Source organism: Numenius arquata, chromosome 7 (assembly GCF_964106895.1).
Source record: "Numenius arquata chromosome 7, bNumArq3.hap1.1, whole genome shotgun sequence".
Lineage (NCBI taxonomy): Eukaryota > Metazoa > Chordata > Aves > Charadriiformes > Scolopacidae > Numenius > Numenius arquata.
In genome coordinates, this window is record NC_133582.1 from 56,713,566 (window position 1) to 56,729,468 (window position 15,903).

General features: G+C 35.8%; 1 protein-coding gene across 1 annotated transcript in view; it reads left to right on the top strand.

Moving 5' to 3' along the window:
* The window catches only part of SNX13 (sorting nexin 13), a 69,766-nt gene that overhangs the window by 49,299 nt on the left and 4,564 nt on the right, over positions 1 to 15,903 (top strand). The window contains exons 17-24 of the mRNA XM_074150348.1: positions 2,837 to 2,906; positions 4,389 to 4,561; positions 7,537 to 7,644; positions 8,547 to 8,657; positions 9,975 to 10,136; positions 11,383 to 11,454; positions 13,366 to 13,511; positions 15,222 to 15,290. Coding sequence (XP_074006449.1) covers positions 2,837 to 2,906; positions 4,389 to 4,561; positions 7,537 to 7,644; positions 8,547 to 8,657; positions 9,975 to 10,136; positions 11,383 to 11,454; positions 13,366 to 13,511; positions 15,222 to 15,290 — 911 coding nt within the window. The remainder of the gene's footprint in view (positions 1 to 2,836; positions 2,907 to 4,388; positions 4,562 to 7,536; positions 7,645 to 8,546; positions 8,658 to 9,974; positions 10,137 to 11,382; positions 11,455 to 13,365; positions 13,512 to 15,221; positions 15,291 to 15,903) is intronic.

The window sequence follows — 15,903 nt, forward strand, 5'->3', positions numbered from 1 at the left end:
GTTGATTATTTTGTTTTTGAGTTAGGACTTGATTTGGAAAGATAAAAGTATCTTGAGTTTATCTATACAAAATATAAACCTTTGTTTTCTTGTCTGACCAATTTCAAGCTATTTTTGATATTATTTTTTTAAGCAGATCTTGACTGGGTCAGTTTTTCAGAACCTTCTCTTTGTTACATGAATGTACCTAAATATTTGAAATATGCTTCTGCGTGTACTAGTGATTGTGTATGTATGAAGACAACTGTATACTTGACCAGACTTTTTCCAAATAAGCTGTTCCACATAGATCTTACTAGGTTTAAACTGTGTTAAACTGAAAAGCAAATCACAGTTATTTAAAAAGAAAAAATAATTTTAAAATCGGTGTATTTCCTCCCCTCCCTCTTAGCTGTTTCTTCAGACTATGTATATGTAAGCAAAGCCAATGATATGCAAGGTTCAATTGTGCGTATGAGAATATTTTTCCAAATCTTTTAGTTTTAGAAATGTTTGCAATCTGCATGCAATTTCCTGGCTTATGTGATTCATAGGCCCTTCTAATTCATTTTTGGAAGATGCTGTTGCTCCTTAGGAGTTCCAGTACATTGGTTTAGATCATGCTTGCACGCAGAGGAATAGAGTTTATTTTGTAAAGGAACACATTTAACATAAATATAAACCTGTTTCCATGTGGGAGTTGGTTGGTTGTTATTTTAAATTTTTTTTTTGAAGTTTGGGGTTTTTTTTCCTTTTGTTTTCCTCTTGTTTACATTTTGAAATAGAAAGTAGAGGGGAGATAGTCAGTTCATGCAATTTACACAAACTCCCGATAGATGCAGAAGGAAAATGTAATTTAGCCATATTTTTATAAATTTATATACAATTCTGGTAACGCTTCCCAAGAGATTCCTTTAATTGACTAATCTCTTAAAAGATTTTTCAGATGTCTCTTCAGTACTTTTTCTAAGAATGTTCTGACATATAAAAGTCCTATTTTATGGCTGGGGATTTGTCATGGCAGTGGCTCATCTGGTTCGTGGTTATTTGCTGCTCAGTTTCATGTGGCCCTTTCAAACTAAGCTAGAAAGTCTTAAAGCCTTCGTCAAGCACTATCGCAATACAAATAGATAGTTGCATGGCACACTTCAAAGTAGTGATTTTTGTTGTTAGGAAAAGTATGTTTAGAGAATACTACATTTACTGTCTTTATAGAGTGAAGAACATTCTTGCAGAAGCGTGTAATCAAGCTCTGTTTATGCAGAAGAACTTTTGCTTTCTGTAGTCCGTATTGTTCCGGGTTTTCCGTGCTTTTACAGGTGTTTGGATATTGGTAGATTGGTTTTTCCTGGCTGAATTCCATGTCAAGAGTAAACTTCTTTACACATAGTTTAGCTCCCTTGTGTTAGTCAGTTACATGAAGAAAAATAGACCTTGGAAAGGTTACTTCGAAGGTCAGGGAATTTCTGCATGTTTAGCTAATGACAATGTATTAAATAAGATTGGGTTGTGGTGCGATATTTTTGCTTTTTAATGAACTTGTGTTCCTGTGAATATGCGTAATGTCAAAGATATTCAATCATATTAAATACAAACTATCTCTTGGTTATCTATTACATTTTTAACCATTTCATTGACGTGTATTAAATGTTGCTGCATAGTGCCTTGCCACAGCAGTTGAGTGCTTCCTAAAGTTTCCATTATAAAATACATCACTTACGTTCTTACAGTAAAAGTATAAATTGCGTTTTAACATTATTTGGAAGAGAGTCTCAAAACTATTTTGAGGAAAAGTTACTTTACAAAAATATCTTAAATTCATCCTGTTAATTTGACACACTAATCTGCTGTATTAAACCAGTGGGGCATATTTTGGGGGTATAAAGCCATTGTAGAATATTTATAGACTCTTGCAGATTTCATCTAAATGGATTCATAATGTGAGCTTTATGTATTGCTTTTGCATTGAGTAAATAGAGGGAGTTGCACAGGTTTTACTTCCCTAAGACCTTGAACGGCAGCAGAAACGGCTGGGTTGAACTTCTGCTAGTCATAGTTCTGCTAGTCACTAGTATATGTCAGCTTGAACCCCATTCAGTTATCAAGAAGAAAACTGAACTGTCGGGGTGGCACTGAGGGGAGCAGGAAAACAAGAAATAGTTATGCCTTTTAAAAAATAGTAGCTTAATGTCAGTATTTCATAGCAAACAAAATATTAGAGCAGTTGACTGTTACTTGTCGTCTTTAATAGCATCCCTTCCATCTCACTGATAATCAAATCCTGGAGCTCTCAGAATATCAAACGCTTACCCAAGTTCCCATAAATTCCTGCCATTCGTCAGTCTCGGGTGATACTCTGCTCTTAGGTTTGGGCACTGCAGTATAGAGAGCACCTCAGAGGCTTATTGCTCTCTAAGAGTGGACTAGGGCAGAGAAAGCGTAGCCTATGTCCAACAATGACCAAAAGCTTTACCAGGATACTCTCCAGCATCCAGTCAGTAACTTACAGATTTGGGAATTCTTGAAGTAAAGACTCTCAGTAAAAGACTATTTCTAGCTGTACTTATTTTAGATCTGAGATATCAAATGAAAGTGGCAAATACGTTAGTGATCACAAAACTATGTGAAACCAGTAGGGGAAATGAAGGACCTTACACTCTGTGAAAGCAAGGCTTTAGTCATCAGGTAATGCTAACACTTGCATTGTTACATTGTTAAACTATTCTATTAGTGTAGTTAATGGAAAGTTTCAAAATGAAATAGATGAATCAAAAAGCATCTCTCAAATGAATTGTGTCTATGATCTTATTCTTTCTTACCCATTTCTTCCTTCTCCCCTCTCTCCCCTACTCTGCAGTCCTTAGATGACCTTTCAAATGTCCCTTCTGATGAGACAGTTCAACTCCATGCATACATCTCAGATACTGGTAAGTGAATCTGTTACGATGGCTGCTTACTTGATTCCACCACTTATTTTCAGTGTTTTGATGTTAAAGGCCCTTGAAATCCTAATCCTTTCATTTTTTAACCTCATAAAACATTTGAATTCATATTTCCATGAAATCTTTATAATGGAAATCCTTACACAATTAGTGATGTAGGTCATAGACTATATATTTGTACTTAAAATGTGATTTAATTTTTATTGTTTATGATATCATTATTTTTCCTATCTCTGGAGAATCATTCATTAACCTTAATGGAGTAGCATTTATTTTAAAAATAATTTCAAGAACCAATTCTAAAAGCCATCTTTTTTTTTTTCTAGTCACGTAATTCTAATTCCTGACTGATTACTTTTCTTATTATAACACTCTCCCCTATTTTTTCTTCTTCTTTATTGATTTAGCTTAATTTAAGGTAGCAGCTTCAGTCTTTACAGTGGTGGCATTTTTTGGTTCTCTTTGGAAATAGTTTGCCTAGTAATAAATTAAACATTTTTCTTACTTGAGAGTAAATAACAAACACTTCTCAGATACTGTTTGATGAGCTTGCACTCCTAAAGTGTACTTAGGGGCACTTAGGTACTCCTAAAGGTGCAACTTAGCAGTGCCCCTGAGATGTGGTCTGGTGGCGACGTTACCAATTTAAACAGTGTGCAGTATAAACAATATTGGTCCTGGGTTATTCCGTAGATTAAATGGAAGTTTTTGAAACAAACTCTATATGGGACGAATTCTGTGATGGAGGAATGTCCAAGAGAGCTTAAATATTCAGTGAAAAACACAAAGTTGATTGCTTCTCTTTAAGATAATTACCTGTGTTCTTTCCATTTATAAATTGGCTTCTCCATAAAACATGTGCCTCTGTGTGTGCACGTTCAATTCATTAAATATATGTGCATACACATACAGAATACATACATGTGTATGTATATTGCTTCTGTTGACTTAAATAGTGTGGATGGTATTTTTTTATTATCAGCAATTAACAAATTGCTGATGTTAATAACAAAACCACATGCTTAAAGCTTGCTAGCACTGTCTTTTGTATTTACATGGATGAACTTTTTCAATGATTAGAGTACTTTGCAGACTAGAATTTCTTCTGGTTTCACAGTTGTCTTCACCCATATCTTGAATTCTGTAGGTTAAAATTATTTTTTTTAAAGATCTGTTCACTATTCTTAAATTGAAATATTTTTTATTCTTTTTTTATATCTTGCATGTCAGTGAAACTTGTCTAACTTTAAGGCTGCTTAACCCCTATATTTAAGTTCACATAATAAGTTTCTGGTGGGTATCACTTATACAGTGTTTTGGGTAAAGGGATGGCTTACTCTTCTGCTTGCATGTCCATTTTTGTCTCTCAAGTCTGTCATTCCAGACATTTCTTCACTTCACGTTTGTGTCCTTTCGTCTTCCTTCTTTCTGTTTGTTCCTTTTTTATTTTCGTTTTTAAACTACTAGTCTATGCTGACTATGACCCATATGCTGTGGCAGGAGTGTGTAATGATCATGGCAAGACATACGCGCTGTATGCTATCACTGTCCATCGGCGAAATCCAAACAGTGAAGAGACGTGGAAGACATATCGACGCTACAGCGACTTCCATGACTTCCACATGAGGATCACTGAGCAGGTAATTACTCTCATAGAAAACTTTTAAGGTGTCTTTGCAAGCTGCTTTTTCTGTGTGATGGTATGGCATGAGTATTGGCTTTCTCAAAGTGACTTTAAGATGTGGAGTTACAGCACATTATGTTTTTTTCCATTATAGTCTACTTTTTTTACCATTTGTATTATACGTTTTTTGTACTGAGCAGTTTACAGGTGCACGTTTATATAGTTTAGTACCTGATGGCTATATAATTGCTCTAACAAAAGGAAGTGGAACTTAAAAAGCTTTTCCCACCACCCCCCTTTGCTTAATTTTGCTTTAAAATGTTTGTATGGAAGTGCTATTGGTCTCAAACAGTGGCATATTTCGTTTGTTGTATTTGTCACAGAGATTAAGAAATAAAAACTGAGCTTGGGAAATAGGTATTCAGGCTTTAAGTGAAATGTTAAGGATCGGTGGGGTCTCAAAAGGGACAGCTGTTGGCAGTTGGGTGTACTGCTATACAATCTGCCTTTTATTGCTGTACTTGTTTTCTCAGACTCTTAACCCTCCTAAAATGAAAGAAGAAAAAATAGAGACATGTAATTCACCAGCTGGTACAAAGTAGAACCTGCTGACATGAAAAAGTGTTGAAAATGCAGTGCTTTTAAAAGAGGAGGGTGAAACGCTTTTAAACCAAGCCTTTGGAGAAGTCAGATTTGACTGCATAACCTTTGAACTAGTCCGAAGTGTTGGATTACATCCCTTTACTCTGTTATTAATAGAGAGGCACAGAGAACAAATTCTGTGCAGGTAGGTTAGCGTTGTGAAGCCTCAACAGTAGTAAAAATGGAAAAGGCTTTATTAAAAAAGTAAACATCGTGTTGAATATTTGTATCAATTATAAACAAAGTCTGACTTTCCTTTGAACTACTCATTATATTAGTGTGCTGTCAATAAATTTGAAAAACCAATTTTTGTACTTTTTTTGAATTGATTTTTTTAATGTTTTTTTTAATAAATTCACTGTTTTGAAGAATCATAACATGTTGAAACAGGTATGTGTTTCCTGACCTTACACTGAGTTAATGTTCTGCTGATGTGAGGCAGTCATTAAAACTGACTTACCAGTAAATGCCTAGAAAAAAATTGCTTCCAACACTTTCAAAATATGAAAGTTCAGAAATTTCTTGTTGCTAAATCTGGGTTCTTTGAATTTACAGAACATGGCAATGTTATCCTCCATCACTGAGATTGCAAAAAGTAAAGAAACTCCTGGGCTTTACTGTAGCATCTCAGAAGCTCCCAACTATTTTGCTTTGTTTTGACAATAAAATAGACATTCCTACTGAGTTTATGGACACAGGAATGTCACTGATACCCTGAACACCCTTCTTGTGTGCTTGTCTAAGACATTTTTATTGATGTGTTAAGGATAAAGGTTAGAATCTTTAATTGAAAATTAATAGGAAGGATGGGGATGATTATTTATGTTTTTCAGTTAAAATAGGTGCTTGATGCAAAATAGAATTGAAGTTAGCTGTGTATAGGATCTGTATCAGCTTTTTTCCTTAAAGTACTAAATAGATTCACACCAGTTGCTTTAGTCAGTAATGTAATAAATATCATTTGAAAGAGATATCTGTATTTAAAATAGGGGCTGTTCTTTGCTTACATTGCTTCTTTTTAGATACAACTATCCAAATAAAAACTAGACCATCTTCTGTTCAGTTATTTTCCCACGTGACCTACGTGACCTGTTTGCAAGGGAATGGGATTTGTAAAGTTGGAAATCACAGAAGCAGAGAATGATATGGGGTTGGAAAGGATCTCTGGAGATCATCTAGTCCAACCCCCCTGCCAGTGCAGGTCTACCTAGAGAAGTCTGGACAGGATCACGTCCAGGCAGGTTCTGAATATCACTGAAGAAGGAGAGTCCACCCCCTCTCTGGGCAGCCTGTTCCAGTGCTCTGGCACCCTCAAAGAAGTTTTTCCTCACGTTGAGATAGAACTTCCTGTGTTCCAGTTTGTGCCCGTAGTTATTCTTCAATGCTTCCTCAGGCCATAAACTTGGAGCTTTTTAACCTTGAAAAGTTTAATGATTTCTTTGCAAAAAGACACCTTGCATGCAGGGACTGAATGCAAATCTATCTCATTAAATCTGTGATTTTGTTATCTTCTCTAGAGAGAAAAGGATACATTTTTCCAGATTGTTTCTTAAAGCCTATGTACCATACCTTTCTCTCTTTACCCCCTTCAGAATATTATTTATTATTTGCTGGAAGTCTGGATTCTATATGTGGATAATCCCGATTCTTTAAGTTTTATTCGTGTCACTTTCTTATTTTTGTGCATTGTAGCAGGTATGTTCAACCTTCTTAAGTGTTAGGCCCTCTTCTTTCCTTGTCGCTTCCTTGGAACACTAGTTCTTTCTGTAAAACTGGAACAGCGGAGGACATGTCAACCAGTGCCAATCACTGCCATTACCTGGAGAAAAGGCACAGATGGCATATCAAGCATGGCATGATAACATATGTTACCATCCACTCCAGGGACAAAAACTTAATTATTTCCTTAGTAGGTTTGATCAGGAGAGGAAAGGGAAGATGTTCTAGAAAGACTTGCAACTTGTCTTGATGTAGTTTCATAAACCTACTGACTTCTGCACAAGTAATAATGATAAATCTTGAGCCTGCATCTTTTTGAGCAGGTGTGATGACAAAAATAATTTGTACACATTACTAGTCTGTATTTCAAAAATGAGTATCATGTATGTGTTCAGAAATGAAATTTTGCCCTTGACAGTCTTCTGAGAATTTTTGTGCATTTGTTCTTGATGGCCTACCTTTCATTTTGGCTTCTCCAAGGAATCTGAGTTACGGGCTTGATGCAGAAATATTTATCAGGTGTTATATGGTAAATAAGAACAGGTGAATGTAATGACCCTGTCATTTCTGAGCTTATATGATGATATAAAACTCTTTTTAAACAGAACAAATATCTTCTCTCTTTTCTAGTTTGAAAACCTTGCAAATATACTGAAACTTCCTGGCAAGAAGACATTTAACAATATGGACAGAGAGTTTTTAGAAAAAAGGAAAAAAGATTTAAATGCATATTTGCAGGTAAGCGGCTGTGTTTTTTATAGTTGTGGTTTAGGTTGGAATTCTTTTTTCTTAGGTAGAAAAATTTACTAGTGTGCTTTAAAAAAAAAGACAAAAAAAGCTGTGTTGTAGGTGGTATGCAACCCTAAATAGTACACCATAAGAACTTCGTATTGTCTAATAAGTTTGCTTTTTTTTTTGCTGTTTTGACTTATTCTCGACTGGTTCTGTCCCAGCTCCTCTGAGCTGGTGAGGTTCCAGCTGTGCTGGCTTTGAGCTCTGTACCACTTCACTTTCTTCCGTTATGTTTGTGTTTGCGGTTACTTTCTCTTGTGCCGTTGCACGAGGGTTGGCCTGGCACCTGCTGCGGTGGCGTAGCGCAACCCCACAGCTTCTCCTGTCAGTTCACGCCTGTATCAGCCCAGCTAAAGAAATTCAGTTGTCTTCCTTCATAGAGACTTTCTGGTCATTTACCACTAAAATATGTTGACCGATTCAATGGACATGCTAACGATAAATAGTAAAGATTAATAAAACATTGTGAAATCTGATTGTTCTGTTTAGAGTGTTAATATTTTTTCCTTTGTGAGATACATGTCCCATTTTTAATAGCAATATTTTTTCAGTCACAGCTATTTGGTTTTTTTCTTAGAGTTTTAGAAATAGTATGAGTGGTCATAAAGGTATATATTTTTCTGTGAGATGGTATAATTAACATACTAGTTAAAATTCTGGCAATTACCAAGAAGCATGTTGTTTCCATCTTGAGAATAGTGTAACATTGCAATAAAACTTAGAGAATGAATGAGAAAATATTTTGCAAGATGTAGTGTCTTTGTGCATGGTAAACTTTTACTAAACTGAATGGTATAGCCTTTTTCGTTGTTTATTAAAAAGCACCTTTTAAAAATTATTTCACTCAGCTCTTGTTGAATCCTGAAATGATGAAGGCTTCTCCGGCTCTAGCCCATTATGTGTATGACTTCCTGGAGAATAAAGCCTACAGCAAAGGGAAGGGGGATTTTGCACGGAAGGTAAGAACCTTTTTTCACTGACAAGGGAACTTCAGAGCATTCGTTAGTGCAGTGATTGCATTAAACAGAGATGTTGAACTGATACTAAACAGCTATATAGCACTTTGAAAAAAATTTGCGAGTTGCTTTAATACTTTGTGAGTGGCAAAGTATCTGAGGACATAAGGAACTAAAAATTTACTTGTTTGATAACAGTTACATTTATTTGTATGGCAAGGAAATAAAATTTTCAAATCAGCCGGTGTGTTGCACCACGACTGCTTTAACAGTGTGTTCTTCCAAGTTACTTTCTGTCAGACATCTGTGATTATTTTTTTTTTTTGTAGTCTCATTCCTTCTGATTTCTTGTTTCAGTTCTTTACTCTGTATTTGCTGCTGTTACCGTGCTCTCTGCTCTTCAGCCCAAAAAGATGAAATGCGTTTCCCTTCAGAAGCAGCCGTTATGTATTTAGCCGTTGTAACTGTTCAGAGGCGATGGTCGAATTGGGAGCTCTGAGCTGCACGTCCTTTCTGTTAAACCTCCAGAGCTCTCTTCAGACAAGTGGTTCTATGTTCAGTTGACCAGTTTGTGTGGGCGACTGCTTTGCTGATAGAAGTATTTCTAAACTTCTAGTGATTTTTTTTTTTTTGTTACAAAAAGCATTTGCAACTGTATTGTCACTTTAAGTTGTTGTTCTGCCTATATTCCTTAAATATTTAACAGTGAAACAGTTAAATGTTTATCAAGGTTTACGTAATGACTGAGTGAGATTTGATTTCCAGCTTATCAGGTTCTTCATAAACTTAATTTTTAAGGGCATCACACTAGTATTTTTGCCTCTGGACTGGATTTAGAGTATATACTGAAAGAGAAATTGTAACAGTTTCTGTGGAACTACTTTATGTTTTTAATTATATTTGCCATGATATTAAAGGATATTACTCCAGTGCTGTTTAAGAGGCATGTTTCAAAGATGAAGAGTTGAAAGCAGAAGTGAAACATCTGGAAGTAGGAAGCTTGGAAGGGAGAAATGGCATTGAATGAAGAAGAAAAGGAAAATAACTTCAAGCTAAAAAAAGCTGAGGGATGAGAAATGGAAATGACTCAGGAAAAAGATCTGTTGAAAGATGTGAATAGTTGCAGTAGGGCTGTAAGGAACGAGAAAAATAAATGAAAGTGAAGCTCAAACTTTATTCTGCGTTCTGTACTGAAGTAAAGCAATTTGAGTTGTTCTTTATATTATTGTTCTCTGGAACAGTGTGATACTTCTCATAGTGTATTAATATACTGGTGTCCTCATAGATTATACAATTGTGGTTAAACATCTTCCCCTTCAGATGGACACATTTGTAAACCCACTGCGTAACTCTATGAGAAATGTATCAAATGCAGTCAAGGCTCTCCCTGACAGCCTGGCAGAGGGAATGACTAAAATGTCAGACAACATGGGTAAAATGTCAGAGAGATTGGGACAAGACATAAAGCAATCATTTTTCAAGGTAAGAAAATATTTGGTAGTTAATACCTAGTAGTAAATGAATAGGAGATTAGCTATCGACTCACTTATGTTGTATACTGTAATGAAGAGTCAAGTTGTTAGACAGGAAAGCAATCTTGTTTTATACCTGTACCCTTTTAATAAGGTTCAGCGGTCCTTATATTACAGACATGGCGTTCTCTTTGCTATTGAGTAACACGTTTTAAGATGGCATCTACAGACTGTTACAGCGATCCTTCTTCACTTAATTCCATGCAGCCACTTGAGAAGAATAAGTGTCACTGATTTTCTTAGCTTTTTACCACCCATTCTCATAAAGCTGGTTCGCTGCATCTGCTGCTTTCGTTAGAGAAAACATAATTATGAAGCTTACAATAAGGAGGTAGCTTCTTTTCTGCTTATTCCTTGCTGAATTCTGTTTTTAATTAAATTTTCTTTGTCTATCCTGCCATCATTCCTCATCTCCTGTATTCCTAAAATGTAGTACCTTAGAGGTGGGGAATGCTAGCATGACATGCTATCTAGAAGTCCTATGAAAGTAGTCATCTTCCTGACATGTCCATCTTACCTTCCTTTCCCTCGGCCTCCTCTTTCTGTGTGTAGCTGTAAGGTCTGTCATCAGCGGTTATTCCATTTTCTGTTACCAAAACAGTTACCTGTGGCAGATGTAGAACAGCAACCAGGATGAGTTAATTGTGAAAGGGAATAATAAACCTGTGGTGTGCAGGGTTGTTTTTTTTTTGTGGTGGGTGTTTTTTGTTTGGGGTTGGTTTTTTTGTGGGTTTTTTTTTTTTTTTTAGGTTTCTTGTGAGATAAAATGGTTGGCTCTGGCCTTTCTCATTGCTGGTAACTTCCCCGGTGTGTGACTAACAATATATCTCCAGTTGGACTCCCCGGGAAGTCTGTAACTAGCCAGGACTTTAGATCAAGAGGAAATACCAGAAGAAATATCAGTCCCATATGAATTCCTAGGTGTTTGTCAGTTGAAGCATTAGGCACTTGGGGAAAATATATGTGGATTGTCTTAAAGGTGTTGATAACTTTGCTAGCTGTAGGAGAATCCCTGCAGGCCTGGTGTGTTGGCAGATGAAGGGATTACTGTATCTTTATCTGCGGTAGGATGCAACCGTCTTTTGACCAAATGTTTGGTTTTCATTTTCATAACCAAATTGATTATGAAAATTGATCTGACTTATTGTTGTTCTAAAGTACTTTTTACTTCATAAACATTACCTTTTTCATTGTAGGTGCCTCCTTTGATCCAGAAAACCTATTCGGATCCTGATCATTGCCGTGTTGCAGCACCAATTGATGACAATGTGAGTCTGATGTTTGCCCTTTCCAAGTTGACTCCTCTAAAACCAAATTAATGAGTTATTTTATGTTACACTACATACTTATTGTTTTCTGATATTATAACATTATACTTATAAACAGTTTTAACTTTTTAAAAAACTTTTTAAAACTTTTAACTTTTTAACTTTTTAAAAAGCATTTTAGAAGGAAGCATGTAAGCTTGACATCTTTGTTATTACTGAAATGGTTTGCACAACAGTAGAATAATTTAAGAGTGTAGATGCTGATACTTCTGTGTTTTGTGGGCAGGGTTTTTGTTTTGTTTTCCCTCCTCTCTGCAATTTCTTTCTCTTCAAAGATAGTATAATGCCAGACTATTAGCATCATTTCCTTTGTCGTTTTATGGATTCTGATTTCTGATATGACCTTTTAGGGGGAATTTGTTTAATGGATCAGAAGTAGTTTGCTATGTTTAGGGGAAAAAAAAACCTTCAGAATGTTTTCCTAAATAATAACCTTTTAGTATGTGGATACCTGAAATGTCTAAAGTAGTGATATTAGAAACTTGAAAGTGAAGTTTAAGCTCTTGGTGTTATCATAAGCTATGGTATTTTGCTATTATTTTGATTGAAACATTGATCATATATGTGAAAACAATTGGGGAAAAAAAACTTTTATCTCTAAGTAGGACAGAAAAGCCATAAGATTAGCAGTGATTATATGCAATTTGCTATGGTCATAAACCTGCACCTGTTCTGCCCTTCACATTTTGGGTTTTTTGGTCACATCAAAGCATTCCAGTTTGTCTTCCTGTGCATAACTGCTATGATGGCTTAGTAGATGTGTTTTTGCTTGAATAACATAGGCTTGAATTCTTCTGGGTTTTCTTTTTTTCCATTATTTTTCACTATATCAGACTGCATCTGTGAATTTGTAATTACAAATGTGTATGTTTAGTACTCCTGGGGCTTCTGTTTTGCACAGGCAAAACCAAATAATATCATTCAAGTATATGAGCAGCTTCTGTGCAAATATTTCACTGATCTGGTGTAAAATGAATAGAAGCCACAGTTCTCGATACCTTCTCTAAATTAACATACCAAGTGTTTCTGAAAGGCAGATTTCAAATGTTTTAAAACCTTTCAGCTCTCACCTGCTCTTTTCAGATGCATTGTTCACAACTTAGTCACTCAGACAAAAAATAGTCAAAAAATCAAGTACGTTTGTTGTATTTGAGATAAATACTTGTGGTCTCTTCCTCAATACAACTGTGAGTCCGAATACTGTCTTTTTATGCCACATCTTCACACTGTGTGGGCTCATATTTTGGCATATGTTCAGGCCTGAGAAGCTGCTGTTGTTTCTGTAAGAGAAACATTAATAACAACTAAGATGAAAATGAAAAAACGCCTCTAGGGATGGGGCAGCCACAGCTTCCCTGGGCAACCTGTTCCAGTGTCTCACCACCCTCACAGTAAAGAATTTATTTCTAATATCTAATCTAAATCTCCCCTCTTTCAATTTAAAACCATTACCATACCAACCACTAAGATGCCAAATAACAGCACCTTCCAGAGTTTTCACGTGGGGCAGCTGGAAGCACAGTTGCCGAAGTAAGTGTCAGGGACAAGCTCTCTCTTAGGACATATTTACTTGTATTAACTTTGCCCAACTCTGGTAAAATAACTATTTCTTTTTGTTTTATTTTAAATATTCAATAGATTTAACCCTAGTTGATCCTTAATTTTCAATCTTTCCTATTAGTGATGTTACAGAGGATCTAGGGAAGATTTCGTATTACAGTAAAATACAAAGCAAAGTGTTTGTGACGTTGTTCTGCTGGTACTGAAACATTTGAGCTGTGAAGTAGCTACTAAAACTGTAGCTTTCTTGAAATAAGACTTTACTGATTATACTTTTACTCACTTGATCAGGTGGATGACAATATTCCACTGAGAGTAATGCTCCTCCTTATGGATGAAGTCTTTGATTTAAAGGAAAGAAATCAGTGGTTAAGAAGAAATATAAAAAATCTGCTTCAGCAACTTATTAGAGCAACATATGGTGACACAATTAATAGGTACCGCTTTTCTTATCTAGAGCAATTGTGTGAGTGATACTATGGGGGCTGTGTCTGTAAATCCTTTTTGATACTACTGTATACTGTGCTACAGATCTGCATGCATTCCCGTTTGAAGAGAATCAATAAACTAAGTACAAATGTGTAAAACGGACATAAACACAAAACATTGCTGAAAGACAAATTGCAGCAACTCTTACCTGCCAGAGGACTTGAATGTAACTTAGTGCTGATGATGTCTATGCTTTTTGCCCTGTCTTTACTTTACACTATACTTTCTGTTAATACTATTTATTACTATCTGCACTGTTTCTATTTACATCTGTCTGGTGCCACAAGTGATACCCTGGCACTATCAAATTATGTGAACTCTGCCGAGTTGCCGTGTTAAGTTTTTGCTCTCACAAAATTGAGTCGGGGGGGAGAGGAAGGACTGTTATGGGGTCCATTCTGTCCCCCATGTTCTCTGTAATTCACATATACCCTTTTTCGTGCAAATGCATAGCAAATTAGTGTGAAATAAGTAATGTTTCTTCCCCTCACCTTAGAAATCTACTGATTCCAGGCTTTCCCTTCTAATAAATTGTTTCTGAAATGTAAAGAAAAATACAAACCAAAAAAAAATTCTAGAAAGAGGATTGGCACTAATTCCCGATGAATCAAAAATCTTAATTTCTGGCAGGTGAGAAGTAGATTCCTATTAATCCCTATTGGTTTTTCAGGACATTCTTTACTGTATCTTTTTTTTTTTTTTTTTTACCCTTCACAAGTGTATTTTCGATGTTTCCATCAGTGCTGTTAAACTTATAGACAGTTCTTGTTGTACCGGTAGTGATGCAGCCATGTATTAATAATAGCACTGGGTGTTTTTGAAATAACTGTCACCCGGCCCCAAGGAATTATCTTGAGACCTGTGCTTCCAAAAACATGCTGCCCTGTTCAACAAATAGTAGTATAACTTGCTGAGTTTGCACAGAGGCGGCTGCTTTCTTACTGCAGAGATGTGTGTGGAGCTATTTTGCTTCTGCATTTAAAGCTATTCCGGATACTCCCAGCTTCCTCAGGTTCAGCAATCATGCCTTGTCCTAGCAGATTCTTGGGGTTTAATGGCATTCTGCAGCAAAATTGTGTTTTCCTGTTTCTTAGAAAACTAAATTCAAATTACGTTTAGGGAAATAACCCTGGGAATTATGGTCATACACAGATGCCTATATAATTTCTGTAAACATACTAGATCTGGATATTGAGCTGTGTGTATGTGTTGATGAACGAAGGTCAAAGTTTATGATTAGTCTCTATCCCCTGTTAAAGATTATGAAGTAGCTGCATACATGAGGATGGTAATTTGAGATTTTAAGTAGGTTCTTTTCTTACAGAAACAGAACTTGAAGAGTGCTCCATGAAGAGGAGCACTCTACAAGCAGAACATTTAATGCTGATGGGAGATGCAATATCAATTTTCCAGCCTGCTTAGTCATCCTACATTTACTCAAAAATAAAAAGGCCTTAGCTTTAGGAGTGCTCAGTGAGCATAGATTTTTATCTTGAGAATCTGTTTGCCTTCCTAGTGTGCAGTTTTATAGAACCTACTTGTGGAATGCTGAAATTATACTCCATTTCCTCTAGAGTGCTCTTTAAAACACTATACTTAATTTTTATTTTTTCTGTTTTAAAAATTAAATGTGAAAGACTTGTTGCTTTGATTTTTAGAAAAATAGTTGATCATGTTGATTGGATGACATCTCCTGAGCAAGTAGCTGATGCGGTGAAACGCTTCAGGTATGTCTTTTATCATAGATGTTAAATATGAAGTTCTTGCCAATTGATGTCTAAAATTTCTGTATCCTTCCTGTTCTTTTTATGTGAGGAAATTATTATTAGTAATAGTACTATTCTGTACTATTAGTACAGAATTAGTACAGTACTATTAGTACAGAATTCCAGTTGGAGCATATGCTGCTTTTTACATGTGTAAAGTGAGAGAAAGTAATTGTCACATCTAGAAAAATATTTTGAGTTTTCACCTCTTCCTTAAGCCTGGAAGAGCTAGAGCATGGGTATACTTATGAATTTCATCATTTTACTGGGTGAAGTGTCTTGTTTACCTTGGAGGCATGCACATGCCTTGCCTTAAAAGGCAAACAATTATTACTGGAAAAGACCCCTAGCTCTAAGCTAACATGTTTTGCATGTGGGCAGATACAACAGAGATTCTGTTATGCTTTAATAGAACCAAGTAAGAATGTGCGCTTCTTAATCAGGAAGAGTATGTCATTCACTGAGGCAAAATACCTTTTAAGACAGGGACATGTCTTTTGCACTGGGCTTTATACTATGCTGAAACTACTTCATCTCAGCTTTAGCTTGTTGATAGGTTAATTACTGTCTGAGA